Raw genomic sequence first — 25,616 nt, forward strand, 5'->3', positions numbered from 1 at the left:
GGACATGGGTTCAATCCCTGGTCCGGGAAGATTCCACATGCCATGGAGCAACTAAGCCCGTGCGCCCACAACTACTGAGCCTGAGCTCTAGAGCCCGCGAGCCACAACTACTAAGCCCTCGAGCCACAACTACTGAGCTCACGTGCTGCAACTACTAAAGCCTGTGCGCCTAGAGCCTGTGCTCCGCGACAAGCCACCGCAATGAGAAGCCTGCGCACCGCAACGAAGAGCAGCCCCCACTCGCCGTATCTAGAGAAAGCCCAGCCAACGTGGCAACGAAGACCCAATGCAGCCAAAAAGATAAAATAAAATAAAAAATAAAAAAAGTATACTCCAATTAAAAATTAATTAAAAAAAATTTTTTAATTAAAAAAAAACAACAACAAGGATGGCAGGTACAGACCATACCATCACAGAACCCCAAACCCTGTCCCAAGCTGGCCAATTTCTCCAAGTACACTTACTAGGAGTATCACCATTGATGTCACATTTCATCATCTCACTGACAAAGTCACCAAGGGAAGAGTAAGAAGAGCTTGAGTCATCATAATCCATACTATCACTGCCGCTGCAGAGTGAAGAGCAAAAACATAAAACAGAAAGAAGGGGCAGGGAGGAGAATCAGCATTAGAAAAATAAACAGAGGAGCACTCTTAACTCAAGGCCAGGGAGCAAGATAAAATAAGGAAACTAACGCAAAACAATCAACCAAAATATAACCCAAGGCTTCAAGGACTGATGTCTAAATCCTATGAAATTCTGCAATTGCGCTAAATAACGGCTAGCAAGAGCCTCTTAGACTTCAAGAACTGTCTTGCTGCCATAAGGGGCTGCTCACCTGTCATCAGTAGGGTCAGAGTCAGAGTCATGCTCCGGCGGCACGCTCAGCGCCTCGGCCAGGTGGGAACTGCTGTCATACACTCGATAGTGGACAGGCTGCAGCTGGTGGGTGTACCACTTCGGCTTGTCGCCTATCAGGGCTGGATCGAATGTGTCTACCCACGGAGGAAAAAAGGAGAGAGTCAGCAATAAGGGAAAAAAATCAAGCAAAACCTGAAAGAAAGGTGGGAAAAAGTCTAAGGCAAAATCAGAATGGCAGGGGCAGGTGGAAGATTAGAAAGGGAAAAAGCAAAGGGAAGAGCCATCAGGAGGACAAACGCAGAAGGAGGGGCAAAGCGGAGGTAGGTGGACTCACTGTTGTGAATCCGCTGAAAGGCATAGTTGGTGGGGTTGAGGATCCATTCTCCAAAGTACTCCACAGCCTGAGTCCTGGCCAGTTTCTCAGCAAAAGGAGTCTGCCGGGGACGTGAGGCTAGAAAGGAGCCAGCTTGGAAAGCTACCACGGGCCGGGGGAAGAGACGCAGGGTACGTGTGTGCATCTGAAAGCCCTGCAGCACGTTGGGGGAGTTGAAGAAACGGACCATGGCCACTCTGGGGAAGAAGGGGATGGTGAGATGACCTGAGTCCCTCGCCCTGCAGAGCAAGGAGGCCTCAGACCACCTCCCACAGGCATCATTTCACGGGCTTCCAACAGCAAGGGGAGAGGTATCTTAAAGAATCATCAATCCCCTTCTTCACACGAGGTCTAAGAGGCCTGCGAGTATGATTATTTCTTCTGTTTGCTTTTACTGAGGTGGCAAATGTAACCAAATATTATATACATTGTATACATAAAGAACCTCTGGCTCAGGGAGGTAATCTGCCCCAAGGTCACTGAGTGAGCAGAGACCCACTTAAGAGCTTGTGACTGTGGGGATGGCTCGGCTGTACCTGGTTGCGACATCCACAGAATCCACATCGTTGCCATAGATGAGTGGGTTGAATTCAGTGGAAGGTGTAGACTGCAGGTCATTAGAAGGCCTTCCCAAGAGAAGAGGGATCTCCTGGCCTTCGTGGAATTTCTCCAGATTGAGGATGGGCTGGGTGTTGAGACTCATGCTGGCGAGGGCCTGCGGAACAATAAGAAGTCCCTCAGAGAAGGCAGATTTCTGGGGCAGCCAGCCAATCTCAATTCCTAGAAAAGAACCTTCACCTTTGAAACAAAAAGCCAAATATTTTAACCTTTAGAAAACAATCTGAATTATGAAATCTTCAGCTTAAGCCAATCTGACTCAAGGCAACGATCTAAACCTGAAGTCTGAGGCAACAGTTTTCAAATTCGATTTAGCTACAAAATCTTGTTTTTCAATTGAAATCTATGTAGAAATATAAACAATCGAAACATGTAAAAGTAAAGCTTCTCTGAAGGACATAAGGAACCCAGAGCCTCATATGCTCGGGGGTCCCAACCTAAATCAACCCTCAGCGGCTCCATGGGGCAGTTTGAAAACCACTGGTCTAGCCCAGCAGTGTTTCTTAAATGTTAATGAGCATAGGGGATGTTGTTACAATGCAGATTCTGATTCAATATACTTGAAGTGATTCTGCCCTTTTAACAAGCCCAGGTGAGGTTAATGCTGCTGGTTCGTGGACCACACTTTGAGTAACAGGGGTCAGGATACAGGATCTGTGAGCCCCCAAATCTTAGCTCCTACAAACATTTAAACTCCAATATCATATATCAACCTCTCCATCTCATTAGTCATACTAAAGCAATCATCAAGAATGAAAAACACAGCAAAGGAAGACAGCTAGAGAACTTTCTGAACTTGCAATCCTCACCGGACTCTGCAGTAACAAGATATCATATTACATCAATAGTGATGAAGCAAGTGAAAAAGAGAGAAGGATAATACAAAAATCACCCATTTATATCCAAACAGATTTCACCTAGAGGTATTTCTTTCTTCTTTTTTAAAAAAATTATTTATTTATTTATTTATTTATTTATGGCTGCGTTGGGTCTTCATTGCTGTGTGCGGGCTTTCTCTAGTTGTGCGCAGGCTTCTCATCGCGGTGGCTTCTCTTGTTGCTGAGCACAGGCTCTAGGCGCACAGGCTTCAGTAGCTGTGGCACGTGGGCTCAGCAGTCGTGGCTCGTGGGCTCTACAGCTCAGGCTCAGTAGCTGTGGCACACGGGCTTAGCTGCTCCGTGGCATGTGGGATCTTCCTGGACCAGGGCTCGAACCCGCATCCCCTGCACAGGCAGGCGGATTCTTAACCGCCGCACCACCAGGGAAATCCCCACCTAGAGGTATTTCTAAGAACTGAGACAACACAGACAGAGATTCCTGAAGACCCTTCAAATGACAGATTCCTAAAAAGAAATACAGAGCTATCTACTGGTGGTCCTACATAACACATACAGCGGCGCAGAGGACCAGGGCCTCATCACACTTTACCTTCAGGTACTGTGTTCAGCATGCAGGAGAAGAAGAAAATCAATCAATGAAAAATGTATTTAAGGGTTTTTACTCAGAGAAAGGAATTTGTGAAGAAATGATTCTATAGGGACCAGAGATCAATTCAAGAGGAAACCATAAAAGGAGCCAGATTATCCAAACTACTGACTCCCTCCTGTAACACTGAGAGAATGCTCCAAGGCCATTAAGAATGGCAGATGGGACGAGCAGCAGAAAGTGAAGGGCTGTTTTATACAGCATTACAAGGATGAGAGGGTGGGAAGGGGCACACAGGGAATTAAAAGGAATGTAAAAAGCCCTTTCTGAGATTCACCCTGCAACCCAGAAATGGGATACATCTCCTTCTAAGCCCACCCAAGGCTAAGAAAATCTACTCCACTTGAAGTCTGAAAGGAAACTGGCTCTTACAATAAGAGCTGTCTGCCTACAGCAGTCCTATAGCTGCTTGCTTTTCTTTTCTTTTCTTCATTCTTCACCTACCTGTTTTAAATGTTTTTTCAACTCTAGTGATTCTGGTTCCGGAAGGATAGGTAGCACTTCTGCATTGGTGGGGGCAATCACCTGCACCAGAAGAAAGATAAAAGGCATGAACTTAGAATTAGCTGCTCCAAAGTTTCTCTTACATAAAGGTAAGTAACAAGAATAGGAGATTATATATACGGTATTATTATATATATGCAAACACATATAAAATACACACATACATGTGTATGTGACACCTATACACACCTGAAAGGAAATATTACACCTAAATGTTATTGGTGACTATCTCTAGATAATAAGATCATAGTTTTTACTGACTTCTTTATACTTATTTGCATTTTCTAAAGTCTTACAATGAACACATATAAGGGCTACCTACAAAAGTTTGAATGTACTCACACTGCAGAATGTTAATATACTTTTTTAAAGTCTGCCGTTTCTTACTAGAAACTACACTCCCAGAAAGCCATGAGATGACCTACACCACAGTAATGATCCTGCAACCACAACTGCCCTACTGCTCTTGGAAGATGTGGGGAAGCATTTAACTCCAGCAAAACTAAATCTTATAATTCTTTGAGTCCTAACCAAGGCTTATTAAGCCAATAAAGTAAAAGCAGTATTTTTAAAAAAGTTGTTTCAATGAGTCTCATAACAGCCATCGCCCACAAACTTAGGAACTTCCTGGGAGTAATCTAGAAAAAGAGAACACAATCCTCTTCTAGACCCTACAACGCCTCAGCCAAGAGCCTCACCCTACTGCTGTCCAGATCCACTAGCCACACGTCATCAGGCATTTTGAAGTCCAGTTTGTAGAGGAAGAAGCTGGCAGGGACCCCGATGATGTACGGCGTCGGAGCCAACAGCAGCTGAGGAAAAGACAAGAAACAAAACCAAAACCAACTGCGATCACATATTGAGTCACGATTTTTCTAGATAAGGAAAACGCAGGTCCACAATCCCTCTTCCAAATCCTTGAAGGTAGATGTGTTTCAAAGTTCAGAATTTTTCAGATTTTAGAAAAGTAATAGTGCATATTCTACATATTATGTAGCACCTGCAGTGGTGTAGCCAGCAGCCTATAATCATTATATTAACTGTGATAAATAAAAAACATAAATAGCATAGGTTTTGCCACCAGATCAGTTCAGATTTTGTAGACAAATAAGTTGTAACAAGGAATTCAGGACGAGTACTGATTTACAACTTCTCTGGGCATTAAGCCTTCGGCCTCAAAGCTGGACAGAGTTAGAACAGAGGTGACAAAGCCAGAAGACACCTTGAGACTCACCTGTTCTGCGGACGCCATGCAGGTGGGCAGCAGTGGAATAACAGGAAACATATACTCCAAGGGATAAATCATTGCCACAAATGCCATCACAGACATGGAGAGTGCGTTGTAGTCTCGGGACTGCAGCACCACCTGCAACGAGCCACACCACAAGGGTTACCCGACAGGAGAAGGTCTGTGAGAAAACTGCTTCCCACACTACAGTTTAGTTTCTGTTTCACCAAGTCTACGGCTCTGGGAGCTTAGTTTCCACACTTATCACTGCCTCACACCCCATCCTGCCTGCCGCCTCCCAGCGCAAGCACTGCAATAATTCTCCCTTGAATCACTCCTTGTCATCCTAGTTCTTGTACCCCCAAATTCCAGGGTCACTCATTGGAACAGAACGACTGAAATTTTCAGAGAATTAGGCTGGTATAGTTAAGAAGAATTCAAATGAGTGTCAAGCCCTCTGAATATATCCCACACGATACTAGTACCTTAATTCAACCCACACCAACTGAGTACCTGTTGTATACGGTACCGTGTTATCTCCTGGAGACAAAATGATGCAAAAGATGTAGTCCCTATCCTCAGAGAACTCATGGGTCTAGCCTCTGCCACATTTCAAAGCCCTTTCCCTAGAACAGTCTAGAAAGCTGGCCCTCTCACCTTGTGCTCTAACAGGATGCAGGTTAGCACCTGAAGACAGGCATCCACACCCAGAAGTTCCAAGGGAAGGTGCAGTGGGAAATCCACTAGGGTGAATCGAGAGGGGTCTGGAAGCGCAAAGGTCAGAGCTTGCTGGAGCTCCTGGGGCAGGACCTCAATGTCCACTCGCTTCTGCCCTGAGACGGGTACTGGGGAGCGCAGCAATCGATAGATCCAGGCCTCAATCTCTCGAAGGTCGTGCAGAAGGGCACTTGACTTCTCCTCCACTAACAACGAGCCAGTAAAGATGCGCCACATGGTGTCCCTGAGCAGCAGACAGCAGGAAACAGACGCATAAGCACTAGGAGCCGACACCCCACTGCAGCCCAGCCATAGAGGGTCTAATGACAGAAACTGGAGGAGCCCACCCTTTGGTCTCAGCTAGGATCACAGGGTATACGTACGAATAATGACAAGGGCAAAAATGCATACACAGCAAGACTTACTGTCCTGCCCATCATGAAACACCAAACTCCTCAGCATCACTCCAAACACGATCATGGAAGGAAGTCTAACTCTGCAGTAGTCTTTTGCTTAGCACGGACTAACACAAAGTGCTTAAGGAGGTCTGAAGGACCTCAGGCTTTAGAGGAAAATTCCTACGCCCCTCACAAGCCATCAACTCTAGATGCCGCCCCTCTCTTCTGAGCATCAGCAGAGAACCATACCTTTGTATGCCTCGAGGGATGCCCAGTTTCTTGCCCAGCAGTCGCTCACTACAGCAGTCCACCAGACGTTTGAGGGTGTACAGACACTCCCGGAAGGTGGAGAAGAAGGGGTAATGGCTGAGCACACACAGGGACGTCAGAGTGCTGTTGCGGGAACGGCTCTCCGCCTTGGCCCGGTGTTTGCCCCGAGGAGACTGGTTCACATCCGGGGTAGAGTCGGCACTGGGAGGCTGCAGGGACGGGCCACTCTCCGAGCTCTCGGTGCCAACCTCTTCTGAGATGCAGGTGGCGTGGGGTCCTTCCTTCCCACGGGACCCTGCCCCGGCCTCCCCCTTTTCCTTAGGCACGCGCTTTTGGAAGGAGCGGTAGAAGTTAACACAGATGCCATAACGCGTGACTCCGGTGTCCTTGTCGGTGAGAGTGAAGACAAAAGAGGTGTCCTCGCGCAGGCTCATGCGCCGTTGTCGCACACTCAGGCAGCCCTCTGGCTGGCAGAAGAACACGACATCCGGGGGCAGGGGAAACTCGGCGTGATCCTCTAACGGGTATCGCCGTAGCAGTTCTGGAGTCTGGGCCACGCTATCACTGCTCGGGTGCCTGGAGAACAGAAAGACAAATTCAGCAGCCTGAAGGGACAGAACGCTCTTTCAAATTTTAACCACAGTCAAGAAATAAATGCTCTTTTGGATAAAGAAACCTAGCTGCCGGACCTTGGAAAACATGCCACATTTAGCTGTAGGCTAAATGAGGTCTGTGCTGCCACGAAGATGCCCACCCTGAAATAAAAGGAAAATGGCGACAATAAAATTATCACTAACACTTTGAGATGACTAGCATCTTTCAAGGTGTATTAGCTAATGAATTCCCAAAACAGCGTATGTAGAGAGAGAAGGAGCACAATGTACTTTTCCTTTGTACGAAATAAGGAAACTGAAGTGTATAGAGTATATTTGCTCAAAATCACAAAAACGCTAGTTAAGAGCAGAGTTTTGCTCTGTCTCTGCTCCTCCAGGCCAACACTCTCAAGCTACCTGTTTTGCTTCCCTTACTGGCAGCAAGGTTCCCATCAGGGTGAAATAATAGAAGAAGAATGAGATATGCAGGGCTTCCCTTAACCTTCCCACAGGTTAAGACTCTGTGCTTCCAATGCAGGGGGCAAGGGTTCAATCCCTGGTCAGGGAACTAAGATCCCATGTGCTACATGGTGCAGTGGCGGGGGGGGAGGGCAGGAAGAATGAGATATGCAAAGCAACGTGGAAATGGGGAAGGGAAATCATCACAGATTTTGTGGCTATCCCAGACGACAAGACAAAAATCAGTCACTTCTTGGTTACCTGGCCCCTACGATCACTAGGTAGTCAAGTAACCGAGGACAGGACTTCTTCTTTTGCACCATGGTTCCGATTCATCAGTTCATCTCAGAGAAACTTCAAGGCACCAAGCATGGAATCAATGTTCCCAGGAGGAATCCTGATATTATCTGAAAATCCAAGTCTAATAGGAAAAAAGTACTGATAAGATCCATTGCTGTGCCTAAGGGACTCATCCCTCTCAGCATCATCCCAGCCAGGGACATAGGTCAGAAGATCTTCCATTTTAGTACTAAAGATAGGAGAACATGACACTTTTCCTAGCCTAGAGCTCTGTCCAGGCTTATGAGCTCACAGAGTCAAATGTCAAGAAGTAGGATAAATAATGGCTCACCTCTCCGTCCCTACAAACCAGCTCATTTCCAGCCTCACCCCTGGGGCTGTTTCTGTTTCTGAAAAACAGGCCTAGTCAGTCTAATCTGGACTCAGTTATTATGATAACAAAAATTAAGTCACTTTCAGGACTGCTCCAGGGTGGATCAGAATCAAACCAGACTCTCTAATCAGAACTAATCTGCACTCCTAGCTCTAGGTGGAAACCTAATTATTCTCTGTTCCAACATTCTGCATTCAGCTTGATGTGAAACTACCACATAGTCTATACAGTTAATTGCACTCAGACAGTAACAACAGCTGGCTACTCTACCCCATGCGTTCTCAAATGAAGAATATCTATGCCCCAATTGCTTCATCTAAACCATTTTTCTCCCCTCTTCAAGCAAGAAAGGGGCCCAGTGGCTACTGCTACTAGCTCTGCCCTTGGTGCTGAATCACAGTCTTCCACTTATATTCTGGTCCCAGGATTCGAATTAGTAATACAATATACACAGATGAGGCCTTGTCCTTCTTTATCTTACAGAGATGAAGAAATAGATGCAGAAATAACAGTATTCCTGCAAAGACAGGGAGAGGTGCTCAGAGGAATTTCTAAGCCATAGTCCAAAAATTAGAAAAACCTTACGTGTCTTAACTGTAATTTATTTCCTGTTGGGTCTCCATACACTCCTCTAAATAAAATGTTTCACTCCATGACAAGGTTACTCTCAGTGCTTCCAGTATTCCCCCTCTGTGCTCCACACTAAGACCCTGTTCACTGTACACACAGAGAGAATCCCATTACACTACACACACCCTCACTCTCTTCTTTGCTGCTGTGTGCACTCCCATACATACAACGTACACACTCCCTGTATGCTTAAGGCTCTGTTTGACGTAGATGAGAAGCTCTATCTTTTTTCTCTCCTACTTATTAAAAAAAAAAAAACTATTTACAACACCTCTCAAACCCTCAAAATACTTCTCCCTCCTTTCTCTTGCTCCCAATAGAGGACCTGCAGGTAATAGGATTCAGTTTTGTCTCCATAGCAACTCTGGCTCCAGCACTATTTATAGCAGAGTCACCGCCCCTCCCCTGCTTGGGGACCGCACAGTGCTATCAGCTGCTACTCCAGAGCTGGCCAATGCCCATAATAGTTCATTCTCCTTGAATCCAGAGACACCTCTTCCACTGATAGCACTTACTAATTGTTAGGTTATCTTCTCCCCCATGTGCCTTTAGTTTGCACTTTGTCTTAATTCTGGATTTTGATAGAGATATCTCCTTTCTACACAACGCAAATGAAGTTCCCAGGCTTGCAAAATACTCATTTCTAGGCAACACTACCACCCCAAAAGCCCTTTGGGACTCTCCACTGCTAAGGACTCATAAGCATATTGCAGAACGTGAGGCATTGCAGTATGAACTGTTAGAGAGCAGAGTTCAGCTCCTCCCAAGCAGAATGAGAAGGGGAGGGAAACACAGAAATGAAATGGGAGATGGGTAAAAGCATAATTCATTCTCTAAAGAATTATATGGAAAATGCCCAGTGAGAGCCAAAGTATCTTAAAATAAAACAGAATTTACAGGACCAGAGCTCAAGGCTAAGCCTTAAAATCTATGTTTATGTTGAAAACCAGGAGCCCTTTCCAAATGAAAATCTCAAAGATCACACCTGAAGCATCTTCTAATATATTAGGCATCAGGCCTCTATCCTTGGTGGGATCCCAGCCCCCTCTCCACTGAGAATCACCTGATAAAACTGAAATCATTATCATGCACTACAGTGCTCACCTCCCTCCAAAGCCACAAGGACCCAGAGATCTTGTGACTATTCTAGCCACTAGTGATAGGATGGATTTTTAGTCTCAACTTATATCTCATCAACAGCCACTGCCTTTGGTTTTTCAGATTGCAGAGATAACCAAGGCTTTTCTTCCCATTCTCTCCCCTCTCCCCTCCTCACGAAGACTCTAAATTCTCTCGCATTACCTATAACTCACTCTGTCTTCACATCCACCCACTCTGCCTCTTGCCTCAGCTACACTTACTAACGTATAGCTCCTCGTTCCTAGCCCCTATATTCCAAAGGCATCAAGCTCAAAATGCATACCTATCTGCTGAAGTTCTACACAACGACCATCCACTCCATCCACAGACCTTTAAATTATCTATGTCTTTTCAGCTTACAAATGGCCACATTAACCAACCCTTTGGATTCGCCCCTCATTTTGGGCAGGATGTCATAGTAAAACCACAGGAACCAGAGAGCGATATGACATCTTTGCTGACGTGAGCACAACAGGAGGCTCTCTCCCCTCCACCGCCTCCCCAGGCAGTGACCTTGCAAGCGCATCAGCACAGACGGGTCCAGCGTGGGGAAGAATGAGAGTAAAGAGGCAGGCAATAGGCAGGGTTGGGGAAGAGGGGAGGGCAGGAACAGGAGGACTAATTTAGAGGTGCACGAGGATGGGGAGGGAAGCAGTTGCAGGAAAAACTGAACGGTGTCTCCACTCTCCAACAAGCCAATTTTGAAACACCAAATTAAAAAAAAAAATTTTTTTTTTAAAGAACCAAACGTGCTTTTCAAACCCTAACCAAAAATAAGGCGCGCGGGTGCGCGCACACAAATACACTCACGCACATACACACGCACACACACGAGCCATGTGGCTAGCACGGCTCGGGCCCCGAGCTGGACAGCTCTGGCCGCCCCCTCACCTGCTGGACAGTTCTCCCCCGCCCCCGCCCCGGAACCAAGACCGCCCGCCAGCCCCGCAGGAATCTCGCCCTGCAGCCGCGAGCTGCGCCTAGGCTCGGAGCCCGAACCCCCTCGGCGGCCCGGACGCCCCCACCTCTAGCCCCACCCTCTTCCTTACGGACCCCTGCTGTCCCTCTCGAGACCTACGCCCCCTCACACTCCTTTAGGGCCTCCTTAGAGGCCCCTTCGCCCTAGAGCCCCTGTTTCCTCCCAGAGTCCGTTTCTCCCGGGGAGCCTCGTCCCAAACACCCTTCCGGGGCCCCCAGCGGCCCGGACCCTCCTACCTCCCGAGCCTCGGGGGACCGGCCGGGTTCGGCCAGACGTCCCCCGGCAGCCGAGCGTCAGTCGCTCCTCGGCGCGGGCGCCGCTCCGAGCGCACGCCAGTTCCGCGTCTGCACCGTGAGCCGTGTACCACTCCGACTCGGTGAAGGAGGGGGAGGCTGAGGGGCCAGGGGCCGGACCATCCACCCCCGGGGGGACAGGGCTGCACCAAGCCGAGCGCTGCAGGGTGGAGCCGGACCTCGGGAGAGAGATGGCTACGCACACACCTATGCTTGTGGGAGTGGGAACGCGATGGGGAGCGCTGGGCCAGCCCAGCGCCTCTACGTGACAAGGGGAGGACCCAAAGGAATACTTTTTGTTTGGGTTGCGCGCAAACATTTTAATTCGACACGGAAACAGAGCCCATTTCGATGAACTGCGGATGAATCTGGAATCGACGTCTCAAGATAAGCTGCCCTAGGACTTTCTCACCGTTCCCCTCACCTCATCTACCTCCCCCGCTCGCGCTTTGGAAGTGCCCAGCGCGTGGGCAGGAAAGCCTGCGGCCGCGGCGGTGGAGCCTACCAATTCAGGGGCGGCGGGGGGACTTGAGGCCGGAAGGCGCGGCCGCGGCATCTCCTCCACCCCGTGCGCTCCAAGGCAGGGGGCGTGAGCGGTGCCGCGGTGCGCGCTGGGAGAGGGAGTCCAGCCCTTCCGCGAGGCTAAACCCCGGACACAGCAGCCTACCCCTGGCCTCAAGGAACTTTTCTCGCTGTCCCACAGGGCCTGCGGGCCAAGAGGAAGGATTGTTGTACCTTCTTAAATATCAATGGAGAAACCAAGGCATTATACCCGCGCGCACGAACACAGGTGCACGACTGAGGCGTTAGTTCCGAAAATCCAACACCCTCTCCCTCACAGAAAGGCAACACGATCCCACCGGGATCACTGAAGGGGGGCAAGGGCGCGTCCCAGCCTCAGCACTTCATTGACCCTTACATCGCAATGGGGCTGGTGAAAGGAGGTCCCCACTCACTGCCAAGGCTGTCACTTGTGACTTGTCTCCCTCCTCTGAGTCTGGAAACGGACCCGCAAGGACACAAGCTTCCCTCCTGTGTTGTCGGGCCCCACCCCCATTCCAGAAATTGGTTTCTCTCATTCTGAATTCGTTTTGGCCTTCCTGTACAAACAGTGCCAGGCCTATCGGTGAGGCAGCCCGGAGGCATTTATGGCCAAGCCGCAGGGTGACAGTGGAGAATTTATCTTGGGGCCCTATGGAGAAAACAGGAAGTGGTAGAGGCAGGATGGGCAGGGCCCTGGAGAACCTTGTGCAAAGTGGCCCCCAGGTTCATCCATTGGGCCCGGTTAGTACAGTCTTCACATGGAGCACCGTTTTACCAGGATCCCTACTACCCAGCAGCCACAAAACTCCCAACCCTTTGACTCTCCTTTAATGCCACTTGAGGATCTCCTTTGCCCAGCCCTCAGGAATGTTTGTCCTTCTCAGTCGGTTCCACCTCTAGGAGGCAGCCACCAGCCTCAGCCATCCAGCTCAGAAAACAGAAGATACAGCGGAAGATCGGTCACTCGTGCACATCCCAGATCTCAGAGAGCAGCGGGGGAAGCTTTTTATCCTGCAGGCGCAGCGCAAATACTTGCTCTGAATGGACACTGCTCAGTGTCCGGAGGTTCACCAGTTTCATTAGCATCCGTGGGAACATGAGTCGGTCCTGGGAAAGAAGGACAAGTACAGCCTTTGTCTCTCCCCAGGAAAGGGGAGCAAGGGTGGGGGGTTTGTGGGAGAGGTAGAGAATTGTCTGTGCACGATGTAGTCAGGGAGGGATTCTTGAAGGGAAAGTAGTTGTGTCAGGGGATGAGCCTGTGGAGAGGAGAAAGAGGGCACAGTGGGGAGACTCACATGGGGGTGGTGGATGGAGACGTAGGCATGCAGGGCCTCCACATATGTGTGTTGCAGCCTCTCTACCTGGAGCTGGTCCTGCACGTTGGGCCGGTCTATAGGTCACCAACAGAGTTGAGTAGCAGGTCTGGCCAGGGTCTTATTTCCATACCCCAAATCACAACCAAAAAATAGGGACATGCCCTACCCAACCTCTCCCATCCCAAAGTAACACAACAAGGGCCTCCACCCCCACGATTCTTGCCCTATGGGGCCTGCAGCCCTCTTTGGTGTGTCTCTTGCTCGTTTTCCCTCTTGCCCCTCCTCCACACCTGCAGAGAAGATGCTGATGGCAATGAGCAAGGCAAACTCAGCATCATTTAGTTGCAGCTCATTCATGGCTCTGGAGAACTCAAAGATGGGGTTGATGAACTCCACCTGCAGCCCTGGGGAGGAAGAAGAGAGGCTGGGTTGTGTGGCACGGGCAGCACTGCTCAACTGAGGAGACTACCAGGAACTCAGTAAGAAGCCTCCAGGGCTCTGCTGTATAACCTTGGGTAAGTTTCGTAACCTCTCTAAGCCTCATCTGTGAGGCGGGAATCATATCTGAGCTTATAAAACTGTTGTGATGGTTAAATGATAAAGCATACAGACCACTTTGCACTGCACCCAGCATACAGAATGTGCTGAATTAAATGACAATAATACTGTTAGAATTCTTCTTAGAATGCTTGAGGGCCCCACATTACTAGAAATAGAAGCAACCCTTATGTTTGTTTATAAAAAGACTGCTTCACTGGCAATTGGCCTTACTTATTTGAATACTAGCAATACATTTCTTGTTTCACATCACAGGGGAAACAAAGCAATGTGGTTGAGGGTGTGGACTCTGGTGTCAGACTCCCTGGGTTTGAGTCCTAGCCCTACCATTTACTAGGCTGTGTGACCTTGAGCAAGTTATTTAAGCTCTCTGGGCCTTGGTTTTCCCATCTCTAGAATGGAGATAATAATAGCACCTACCTCATAATGGGTCCCTAGAATAACGAGTGGCACATATGGTAACTCCATGTAAGTGTTTGTTAAATAAATAATAAATTTTAAAAATAGAACCAGCCTTCTTACTGAGGAGACCGAAGTTCAACAAACCATGACCTGAAGTGGTGACATCTAAAGAACACTTCTCCCAAACACACTGTCAAAGTCTCCCCACCCCATGGCATCCCCTAGTTTTCTCAGATGTCTTTTAGCAACCATCTGCTAACTTCCATTCCAGGCTTCTTGATTAGTCACTTCCTGTGCTTTCACCCCGATGTTTATCAAGTGTGTGTTGATCCATTTAATGGACAAGCCCCATTTAGAAAGCATTTCTTGGTGAGGTGTCCAGCCTTGAATTGTGCTGAACAGCCCCTTCATACAGAGAGGACGAGCAAGTTCTAGAGTTACGCCCCCTGCGAGGTTCGGCTACTGCTCGCTGAGTGGACGCCCCCCCAGTGTGATCGGTTCACATCGTTAGTCACCCACGTGAGCAGCATATGGTAGTGGAAGTAAAGGAGGAGGGAGAACTGACCAAAGAGCAGCCCTGTCTCTTCTCCCCGCACTGAAAAAGTGAGAAATGAAAAACAAACATGATGACATAAAAACTGCTTATATAAATGAATCTATAAATAGATACAGATTCAGACAGCACAAGTCCGCAAGTGCTGAAGGAACACGCAGACATGAGAACAGGGAAGAGTTCAGAAAGGAGGATGTTATGAAGGCGAAGGCCGTGGTTAAGAAGGACTGGGGTAATAACCATCTGGGGAAAAGGTGATTGGGTAGAGAAAGGGGGCAGGACTGGGCTTTTAAAGCTGGAAAAAGTCATTACATCACTCCTATCAGGTGCCTATACATTCAGGCAGCACACGGGGCACTACAGAAGGCAAGAGGTGTCAACACAGCCCTGCCGTACCCTATAGTGAAGGGAGGCCTACCTAGAAAGCTCACTGGGTGGCCTGTGATGGGACAAGCGCTGGCCTGAGTCACCGGAAACCTCTGTGAGCTCTGCACTGGAAACCAGTATTCTCCAAACCCGAGGATGGGGTCAGCATCAGCCACATTTTACAGACCCACCCACTCAGGTGTTAAAGCACCAAGTCTCTTGTTCAGCCTCAGTCCTGTCCCTCCGAAACACCTTCCACCTTCCATCCTTTCCCAGCCCTCCTCCCACAGCACAAAGCAACCATTGACTATGAGGAAACCAAAACTGCTTAGCCTGCAAGCAAATGTCAGCGAGAGAACAGCATTGTGAACTAATTCTTGGAGAAAGTACTCCAAGATACTCCAAGATGGGGATAGAAGTGTTCACTCTTATCCTAAAACTGCCTCATCTGGGCACCTCTGCCATGTTTTAATGCCAATTCCATGGCTACGCGGAAAGCACAGCTGAAGAGGAGGAAATCAGTCCACATGATCCTTAAAGAGCACATCTGAGAAAGATTCTTCAATTTTGACTACTAAAAGGCTTGGTGAGGTTTTCAAGTTTCTTTTCCTAGCTGTAAAGGCTTTTCTTCAAGCAAAATATTATTCAGAAGCACAATATATAACGCAGATTTAAATGGAGTTTCTGGTTTGGCTAAAGTTAGGGTGAAGGACGTTTTTCCTCTAAGGTGACACTTCCATGGAAACCCCCCTCAGGTTCCTGGAAACACAGTTTGAGAACCACTGGCCTAATGCAACAGAGGACAGGAATCTATCTGGGGCAGTTAAGGGAGACCTATCAGCATTCCAACTTTCTGTCTTGGAAAAACAAGTGGATCCTTTGTAGCCACTCAAACCCTGGGCCTGTAGCTCTGTAGTCACTATGGGCCCCATGATAAAATGCATCTGTTCATCCAACCCAGTCCCTTTGTGATCTCAGTTCTCACCTGCTTTGGCAAAGTCTTCCCGGTTATAACTGAAATCCTTGAGGAAGGTAATACTCTCACTTCCAGGGTTGTACCTCCGAGATGTCTCCAGAAGCATCACCTGCACACAAATATTGGGCTGGTCTCGGCCCAGGGCCCCTTCAAGGGAAGGTCGAGCCCCTCATCCCTACTTCCCAGTGCATGTGGCTTCCCAGCTGTCTGGCGGGGGCCCCCTCCCACAGACATCCCTCTCTGGTCCTCCCTTCACCCTCGGCCTTGCCAGCCACCTCAATTGCAGAGGTCTTCAGGAGGGCGATCTGGTCCTCCCGGCTGAGCTGCAGGAAGCCCGGCAGCTGTTTGGCAAAATCAACGATCTCCTGCACAGAGACAATGGCCAGCTCCGTGAAGTGGGCAAAGCGTTGCTGACGGGCCTCCCGACTCTGGGGATCTGGTGCCATGGGCCAAGGCTACCCCGAAAGGCAAGGAGGAAAGAAACAAACCACTCTGAGTCAGGCATCAAGAAGCCAGCTGGTGCTCTGGGCACAGCGACCTCTCCCCAGGCCCCTCAGGTACCGTGACTCGAAGCCGGTCTGAGAAGGAACGTCTGTTACACTGCTGCTGGGCAGCCACCAGCTTCTCAATCATGCCCAGCTGCTCCGGGCTGAGCTGGGGCAGGACTTGGGGCGGAGAGGAAGCCCTCGGGGGCACGGATGTGGCCTGAGCCTGTTCCTCCTCTTGCCGCTTCAGTTTCTTCAGACGGATCTGTTCTTCTGACAGAACACCTGAGAACAGAGCCAGATGTGAGGAGGGGAGAAGAGGAGGAGACAGGAAGTGGAGATGGGGCAGAGGCATAGTTTGAGCCTCCAGAAAAGCAGAGAGTGTTAGGTAAAGACAAGGAAGAGATTTTAATCCACACTTAGGGACCGTGTAGCAAGGCCCATAGGCTCAGCTGCCTTTCTGCCCCCAGACCCTGGCACCCAGACATGCCCTCTTCCCCATCGGCCTAACCACACCCCTCCCCCAGCTTCAGTCCCCAGACACTCACACTCCTCCCGCATGCCGGCCTGGCGGCATTTGCGAAGGCGGCACTCCTGGCACTTGCGACGCATGTAGGTGTCCATGGGGCAGTGGCCCCCACTGTGGCAGACGTAGCGCGCCCCTTTGATGACACTGCGGCGGAAGAATCCCTTGCAGCCCTCGCAGCTCAGCACGTTGTAGTGGAAGCCGGAAGCCTTGTCCCCACACACACTGCACAGCTCATTCCCCAGCATTTTGGGGGCTGGCCCCTTTTTCCGCTTTTGTGGACGAAGCTCTGGGTACAGGAAAGAGCCTTAGTGTTCTTCTTCAGGGAAAAGGCTAGGTGCCCAGCTGGCCACTGCCCTGAGCACTCAGTGACCTTCATTTACTTCACTGTACAAAGTCTATCCAGTCTCTCTATTCTAAGAAAGTAGCTCTCGTATGCAAAGTGCTATTTATGTCCTAGGTACTGTCTGAGCCCTTTATACGCACTGATCCTTACAACCATAAGAGATAGGTACTCTTGTTATTTCCATTTTACAAATAAGGAAACTGAGGCTCAGAAAGGCCTAAGAAACAAAAGTTACACTCAGATCACTTAGGTCTAGTTGACTCCAAAGCCTTTGGACTTAACCATGATCTTATAAGGTAAAGAGCCCTGAAGTTACCCCTCCCGGATCCAGGGAGCCCTTACCTCCTCCAAATCCAGCAGCTCCTCACCTGTGGACTCTGGAGGGGCCTCCACCCCGGGGAGCAGGGCTGTGGGCTCTGTTGCCTCCAGCCCCACCCGTGAAGTGCTCCCAGCGGATTGGGGTGTGCTAGATTCCTCCCTGAGGGTACAGCTGCTGCTTCCCAGAGGCTGGCTGCTTGCATCTCGTGCATCTGGCTCCCACAGCTCCACTGCACAGTCTGAACCCCGAAAGAGAGGCACAAGGGCGTCTCAGGTCCCCAGCATTCTCCTGGGAAACTGCAAACTTATCTCCACCCATAGAGGGCAGTAAAACGTCGGCTCCGGCTTTGGGACCCTGCGATTTGTGTGGGCTCTAGGGCTAATCACTTGTAGTCCCCCGCACCTCAATACCTTCAATAAGGATGTTAACCTTTGTCCCCTTTCGGGGCTGAAGTGCATCCATCTCAGAGGTCAGACAGAACTCTTGGAGGCCAAGCTGGATAAGCATTGGACATGCCAAGCCTCCCCAGCAGCAAGCCCGGATTGAGAAGCACGGACGAGTATCTGCAAGGGCCAGGCACCAGAACCAGGGCAGAGACAGTGTGGGCAGAAGGGGGCAAGCAACACCAAGAGTAGCTCTGGACTGCTCTCCACGGAAGGGCAGAAGGTAGGCAGTGAAGGAGGCTGATTCCCGCGGGAGGAGAGGAGTTGGGGCCTGGGCTCAGGGGAGAGGGCTGGAGTGAAGAAGCTTACCAGGAGAAACATCAGGCACAGGGGCCTCCAGCCACAAAGACATCTCTTCCTGGAGCCCTGGACATTACCAAGGGACTGTCCTGCAGGAATGGTCCAGGTTACACTCTTCCCAGACTGGGTTCCCTCCCCTCCTGATCCTGCTTTTTGTCTGTACTCACATATCAGCTAACATTTACTTGCCATATATGTGTCAGCTGTGCTAAGGCTTTCCATGCCTTCCTCACAATATCCCTACGAGGTCAGGGCTATTCTCAAGCCCAATTTACAGATGAGGAAACTGGGGTTCAAAGACATTAAGAAAATGGCCTATGGGCACACAGTTAGGCAGTGGTACAGCCAAGACTCCGACTCTGGTCTGTCTGACACCGAAGTCTGATTTCCTGGCTACCATGCCACCTTCTCTCCCCAGGACACCCTCCAGGCCATCAGGGAATGTTTGGGCACAACTGCCCTGCTTCTGTCAGAGCCCCTTCCCCCTCACTCTAGCACTGGGGACCGCCAAAGTTGGGCAGAACCAGGACGTGTGATCGAGGCTCCCTCCACCCAGTGAAACACACTGCTGGTTAGACAACCTCACTCCTGCCACCTTCCAGGGTCCCAAGACAAAACTCTTGCCTCCAGAAGTCACCCCAATTCACATCCAGGACCTCCTGCCCCTGACCCCCTCAGAAGTTATCATGGGACATAAACAGAATGCTGTCGCTGTCCGAACTTCCGTCACCATCATCCTTTTCACTTCTCCCCAGAGACCCCTTTCTAAACGCACAGGACACCCCGCCGCCCCCGCCCCCACCCGCGCCCCAGACACACAGGCAGAGCCCCAGGCCAGCGCTGAAGAGCAGACCCACCGAGTGCCCAGGCCGCCAGGCTCTGGCTGGGGCAGTCTCTGGAGCCCCCTTGCTGGGAGAGGAGGATGGTGCAGTCCCTGGTCCACAGGCCTCAGCGGCCGGGGAGCCGGAGCGGAGCAAGAGAGGGTCCGGGAGCCGGGAGCCGACCGACCGAAGCCCTGGCCTCCTCGCCCCCGCCCACGGGCCGCTTCCCCACCGTGCTGACTCCGCCCCCTGCCGGCCTGCCACCCCCTCGGCCCGGCGCCACCTCCGGCCCCTACCCCCAAGCCCGAAGGCCGCATTTTCCTGCAGATCTGCCCGGCTCTCCCCTTCCTCTCCTCACCCTGGCGGCTCTGAGCTGCTCTTACAGGCAGCTCCCAGGCGCCCCCACCCCACTCCCGGCAACCTCCAGAGTCGTTTCCTCCCTTCCACAGACACCTCGCGGAGCAAAGGTCCCGGCCCGGCCCGGAATTGCGACACCGAGCCCAAGCTTGCTTTCCCGGGCTCCCTCCTCCTCCTGTACCTCTGGAAAGGGGCCAAGAAGCTCTCCCCACTAGCCCCAGGCCTCAACCAAGCTGATAGAACTACAGGGGTGGAGACAGGCAGGTGCTGGGCCTTCCAGGGAGTCTCTGAACGTGGGTGCCCTGCGGAGGCCAGAGAAGGGAGGAGGCCGGAGGGGGTGGTGGGGGTGGTGGAAAGAAGTCGCTACAGCAATGGATGGTCTGGGACGGAAGACGGTAGATCTGGGTGCCCGTCCAGGATGGATCTGAGAGGGTATGCAGGTACCCTCATCTGGGGAAGGGTTCCGTCAGAAGTGAGGGCAGGCTCTGTCCAGCATCTACTGAGACTGTAGCCGTGCCTTCTCGCCAGAACATGAGGTCCATCCCTGAAGGTGGACACCTCGTTTTACTGATTTTACCTCCCCTGAAACAGGGCCTGCCATAAAGTAGAAACAGAGTAGGTACTGTGGTTCTGTTTGTTGAATGAATAAGTAAACAAGAAAAATAGTATCATCCTCTTCTATCCCATACTTGTTGGCTCTAGTCAATTTCATCATTGCTTTAGTGCTTGGGCTCTGAGCTCAAATTTTGGGTTCAAATCCAGGCCTTGCCTCTGCCTCTTATTTGCTGTGTGATCTTGATTAAGCAAGTTACTTAATGTCTCTGAACCTCTGTTTCTCTATCTTTAAAACTGGTATAATAATAATGGTTTTTGCCACATAAGGTTGTGAGAATTAAACAATGTATCAGAGCACACAGTAAGAGTACTAGAAATGGAAGCAGTAATTAAACTCCCAATCCTTTCAGCTATGGGTCTTCCCATCACCTTGAATCTGTACACTGTTAACCTTCGTGTGCTTATTTCCATCTACAAACCCCTCACTATCTCTTCTGGTCCTTAGAGCAGCCCCAGGAGGGAGGGAGGGTACAATAACACTGAGCTCATGGGAGAGTCTTTTCCAAGACCACACACAGTCAGTGGCCAAGCTGGGATCAGAATCCAGATGTCCTCACTCACGTCCCTGTCCTCTTTCTTTCTCCTGTGTCAGAGTCCAGGATACATCTTGTTGCCTCTCAGCTCTGCTGGACCAGTGAAGCGAGATGGACGAAGCTGGGGCTGGTGGGCTGCAGTGGGAGAGGCAAGGGGCCCTGGGGATGCTTCAGTCCAGATGTGGGAGGCAAGGAGCTGAGGTTACTGCTGGTTGTTCCCCCCCTACCCCACTCCCAGTTTCCTGCTCACAGGCTCTTCCTGTTTTGTTGTGAACTTCAGTTCCCATGGGCTCCACATGAAAGCACAGAAGGACAGGGGGCCAGGGCAAGCGGCCAGAGGTACTGAGACAGAGATGAACAGGACACCAGGGAAGAGGAGAAGAGAGCGAGTAGGGAAAGAGTGGACATGGGGTGTGGGGGAACAGGACGGGAGAAGGACAGGGAAAACAGAAATAGAAAGGAGCTCGGTGAAAGATGGGAGGAAGCACAGGGTGGGGCAGGAGGAACAGGCAGAGGTTAGGGAGCAAAACTTGAGAAGACAGCAGGCTGGATGGTGTTGCAAAATCCGTCCATGTATTCATTTTCACATTTCAGAAAAGCCCCTCTGACACCCCCATCTCAAAGTTCTGCCTCCAGCTTTTGCTCTTGTTCCCTCTCATCACAAGGTCATCCCCTCACAAGGCCCCCACCCTGGTCCGGGCATCTCTGAGTCATGAGCACAAGGCTCTCCATGTCTCTTGCTTATGTTCCCTCCCTGATTTTTACAAGGCCCCAGCTGTCCTGGGAAAGTAAAAACCAGGGACCGTATCCCCTGGGAAACTAGAACTGTCCTGTCTTAGCACCCACATCATCGTTCCAGCGTCCTCCTCCACCTTTCCGCATCCCCAGAAGCTCCAGCACAGAGGCAGAGTCAGCGATGTCACTGAAACACTTGGTTCAAGGAACTTGGGATGGAACATTGGTCTGGGGGCTGATATCTATCTTCTGGGAGTTGCAAGAAGACCCATTCACTCCTGATCCTCAGCTCCCTCTCCCGACACCCTGGTCTCCCCACAGGACAGGACCCAGCAGTACACACAAGCCGCATCGGGAGCCCTCTGACCCAGGCTAGAGCCAGTTGCTGAACAAGCAGGTTAGGGTGCCATCTCCCCCACACAAGGGATTCAGCCTCAGCCTAATCTCAAGTAAGGGAGGAGGAAGCATTACTGCCAGAGTTACCCCTTCAGGTTACGGGGGTTCAGGAGCCTCCCCCGCATGAAGATGGGAAAGGAGAGCAAAAGGGGTGAAGACCAAAACCTGTTGGTGGTATCTCCACAAAGGTTCTAGAGATTAATGACTGGGACTTCTTCCCCAAACCAGGGCAAGTAGTCAGGTGATCTGCAGTGGGAATCACATGTCTCATTTTGCCAGACACCCCCCACCCCCAGCCGCCACTGTGCAGTCCCACCAGCCCACTGGAGGTGTTAGGTGCAAAGCCTCCCAGCCCCATGGGGCCTTTCCTATGTTTTCTTGGCTCCTAGAAGAGGCAACATGCCTGGGAACTCCTTTTAGGGTCTTCCAGGTCACACTTCTGACCCCCAGAACCTCCAGAGGCTCCTCCTTGCAGCAAAGGGAATCTTGAAGCAAAGATAGGAGCATTCACCAGCCCACAGTTATATGCACAACTGGATGGCACTCCCATGAGGCAGGCCACAAGGTACAGTTTGCAGGGATGGACTGGGGCAACGGCTTCTTGCTGCCTCCATCATCATTCTGGAAGGCTGCAAAGTGTGGGGGTCATCTTGCATGCTGCTCAAGTGACTCCTCGCCAGCCTCCCAATCACAGGAGACAGAAGAACCCAGGAATTCCTGCTTCCCAGGTCTATGAGTTCAGAGATGATATAGACAGCAGAAAGAAGAAAAGTAACATTTATTAGGCCCTACTACATACATTTATCTTTACATGTATTATTTTATTTCTCCTCATATATAATCCTAGAAGAGAATACTAGCAAGGGGTCAAATATCAAATTTGAATACATATATAGCTGACTCAAAACTCAAACAAAAAATGCCCACCTCTCTGTATTACACAAAACTGCCCCCCCAGATAGGAAAAACAGTCCACTCACCTGGATTTAGGTTTGCTTCTGCCAACACAGGGTACCGCAGTAGTTCCCAAACCTGGCCTCATTTTCAGAGATTCTGATTTATTTGGTCTGAGGTACGCCCATGTATCCATCTATCTAACTATCCATCTACACATCTATTCTTTTTGCATCTGTAGTTAGAAACCAAGGTGTGGGGACCACAGAATCATCTGGCAGAAAACATGCAGAAGCTGGGGGTCAAGAAACCAGGGCTCAGCTCTTGGCTCTACCATGTACTTGTGGTGTAATCCTTACCCTTCCTGGGTTTATTGCTCGCCATAAAAGTGAAATAGGGGCTTCCCTGGTGGTGCAGTTGTTGAGAGTCCGCCTGCCGATGCAGCGGACACGGGTTCGTGCCCCGGTCCAGGAAGATCCCACATGCCGCGGAGCAGCTGGGCCCGTGAGCCATGGCCGCTGAGCCTGCGTGTCCGGAACCTGTGCTCCGCAACGGGAGAGGCCACAACAGTGAGAGGCCCGCGTACCGCAAAAAAAAAAAAAAAAAAAAAGTGAAATAATATCTTCTCCATCAATCCTTCCTACATCGGATGCTTGCAGGCACAACTAATATAGAAATACTTGAACAAGTGGGAAGAAAAGCAAAAGATGAATTTAAGGGATTTTTGTTCTACTTGCCAAAATTTAATAAGCTCGGGATTTACATTCTGAAATCACAATGCTCTGGCTAGTTTGCAAGGAGAGTAAGGGGCATGTTAAAACAAAAGACTCAAAAAGTCCCACTAATATGTAGAATTTTGCCAATTAGCCATGTCCCATCCAACCCCACCAATGTGAAAAGGTTTCCTTTGCTAGAAATCTCTTCATTGAAAGTATCTGAGGGCCACTGAATACAGTTAAGCAATGCAGCTTGAGTAGCCTGTGAGAAATAAACCATTTTAAGGGCTATTTGACTGGAAATCAGAAAACTTGAGTTTTAATCCATTCTCCTAAACTGCGTGACCTTGGACAAGTCACTTCCTCTCTCTGGGTTTGTTTTCTTATCTGTGAATTAAGGGGACTAGGTTAGATCAAGGATTCAGAGATGCTGATTTATGAAGCCTCATAATGGTCTTCATGAACCTCTTGGGACTGTATGCAAAATTCCATTTGTGTGTGTGGACATTTTTCTGGAGGAGAGGGGACTAAATTTTCATGATTCATAAAGGGGCCTGTAACAAAGAAGAAGTACAATTCTGCAGCTCGTGGAAGGAAAAGCACATTCACAGAAAGACAGACAAAATGAAAAGGCAGAGGACTTTGTACCAGGTGAAGGAACAAGATAAAACCCCAGAAAAACAACTAAATGAAGTGGAGAAAGGCAACCTTCCAGGAAAAGAATTCAGAATAATGATAGTGAAGATGATCCAGGACCTCGGAAAAAGAAAGGAGGCAAAGATCGCGAAGATGCAAGAAATGTCTAACAAAGACCTAGAAGAATTAAAGAACAAACAAACAGAGATGAACAGTACAATAACTGAAATGAAAAATATACTAGAAGGAATCAATAGCAAAATAACTGAGGCAGAGAACAGATAAGTGACCTGGAAGACAGAATGGTGGAATTCACTGCCACGGAACAGAATAAAGAAAAAAGAATTAAAAGAAATAAAGACAGCCTAAGAGACCTCTGGGACAACATTAAATGCAACAACATTCGCATTATAGGGGTCCCAGAAGAAGAAGAGAGAAAGGACTTGAGAAAATATTTGAAGAGATTATAGTCAAAAACTTCCCTAACATGGGAAAGGAAATAGCCACCCAAGTCCAGGAAGCACAGAGAGTCCCAGGCACGATAAACCCAAGGAGGAACATGCCGAGACACACAGTAATCAAACTGACAAAAATTAAAAGACAAAGAAAAATTATTGAAAGCAACAAAGGAAAAACAACAAAATAACATACAAGGGAACTCCCATAAGGTTAACACCTGATTTCTCAGCAGAAACTCTACAAGCCAGAGGGAATGGCACGAAATATTTAAAGTGATGAAAGGGAAGAACCTACAACCAAGATTACCCTACCCTGCAAGGATCTCAATCAGATTCAAAGGAGAAATCAAAAGCTTTACAGACAAACAAAAGCTAAGAGAATTCAGTACCACCAAACCAGCTCTACAACAAATGCTAAAGGAACTTCTGTAAGTGGGAAACACAAGAAAAGAAAAGGACCTACAAAAACAAACCCAAAACAATTAAGAATATGGTAATAGGAACATACATATCAATAATTACCTTAAATGTGAATGGATTAAATGCTCCAACCAAAAGACACAGGCTTGCTGAATGCATACAAAAACAAGACCCATATATATGCTGTCTACAAGAGATCCACTTCAGACCTAAGGACACATATAGACTGAAAGTGAGAGGATGGAAAAAGATATTCCATGCAAATGGAAATCAAAAGAAAGCTGGAGTAGCAATACTTTTATCAGATAAAATAGACTTTAAAATAAAGAATGTTACAAGAGACAAGGAAGGACACTACATAATGATCAAGGGATCAATCCAAGAAGAAGATATAACAATTATAAATATATACACACCCAACATAGGAGCACCTCAGTACGTAAGGCAACTGCTAACAGCTATAAAAGAGGAAATCGACAGTAACACCATAATAGTGGGGGATTTTAACACCTCACTTACACCAATGGACAGATCTTCCAAGCAGACAATTAATAAGGAAACACATATTAACAAATATTAACAAATTAAAGAGTAAAAACCATATGATCATCTCATGCAGAAAAAGCTTTTGACAGAATTCAACATCCATTTATGATAAAAACTCTCCAGAAAGTGGGAATA

At 49.2% G+C, this 25,616-nt stretch overlaps 2 protein-coding genes across 15 annotated transcripts in view; both read right to left on the minus strand.

Moving 5' to 3' along the window:
- MADD (MAP kinase activating death domain) overlaps positions 1-11,279 on the minus strand; it is a 38,811-nt gene extending 27,532 nt beyond the window's left edge. For all 9 annotated transcript variants that reach the window (XM_079928868.1, XM_079928867.1, XM_079928870.1 and 6 more), the window contains exons 1-11: positions 11,165-11,279; positions 7,768-7,927; positions 6,434-7,030; positions 5,727-6,030; positions 5,076-5,207; positions 4,540-4,653; positions 3,782-3,862; positions 1,771-1,949; positions 1,196-1,431; positions 839-995; positions 465-568 (exon numbers count right to left, since the gene is read on the minus strand). In XM_079928868.1, coding sequence (XP_079784994.1) covers positions 465-568; positions 839-995; positions 1,196-1,431; positions 1,771-1,949; positions 3,782-3,862; positions 4,540-4,653; positions 5,076-5,207; positions 5,727-6,030; positions 6,434-7,030; positions 7,768-7,829 — 1,966 coding nt within the window. In that variant the 5' untranslated portion in view covers positions 7,830-7,927; positions 11,165-11,279. The remainder of the gene's footprint in view (positions 1-464; positions 569-838; positions 996-1,195; positions 1,432-1,770; positions 1,950-3,781; positions 3,863-4,539; positions 4,654-5,075; positions 5,208-5,726; positions 6,031-6,433; positions 7,031-7,767; positions 7,928-11,164) is intronic.
- A 1,408-nt stretch (positions 11,280-12,687) lies between these two features.
- On the minus strand, positions 12,688-23,970 carry NR1H3 (nuclear receptor subfamily 1 group H member 3). Of its 6 annotated transcripts, none has more exons than XM_079928877.1 (10): positions 22,792-23,970; positions 20,709-20,815; positions 17,661-17,849; positions 16,969-17,235; positions 16,497-16,705; positions 16,211-16,390; positions 15,945-16,044; positions 13,371-13,484; positions 13,060-13,154; positions 12,688-12,871 (listed from the first exon to the last, which is right to left on the minus strand). In XM_079928877.1, the coding sequence occupies exons 1-10, from the start codon at positions 22,899-22,901 to the stop codon at positions 12,725-12,727; spliced, it is 1,518 nt and encodes a 505-aa protein (XP_079785003.1). In that variant the 5' UTR covers positions 22,902-23,970; the 3' UTR covers positions 12,688-12,724. The 6 variants fall into 6 exon arrangements, with proteins under 6 accessions (XP_079785003.1, XP_079784999.1, XP_079785000.1 ...); XM_079928873.1 differs by lacking the exon at positions 20,709-20,815 and adding an exon at positions 18,364-18,443 and having other exon boundaries at positions 22,792-22,856; XM_079928874.1 differs by lacking the exons at positions 20,709-20,815; positions 22,792-23,970 and adding exons at positions 18,364-18,438; positions 19,212-19,387.
- Positions 23,971-25,616: the final 1,646 nt, after the last annotated feature.

The sequence above is a fragment of the Stenella coeruleoalba genome (assembly GCF_951394435.1).
Source record: "Stenella coeruleoalba genome assembly, chromosome: 8".
NCBI classification, from domain to species: domain Eukaryota; kingdom Metazoa; phylum Chordata; class Mammalia; order Artiodactyla; family Delphinidae; genus Stenella; species Stenella coeruleoalba.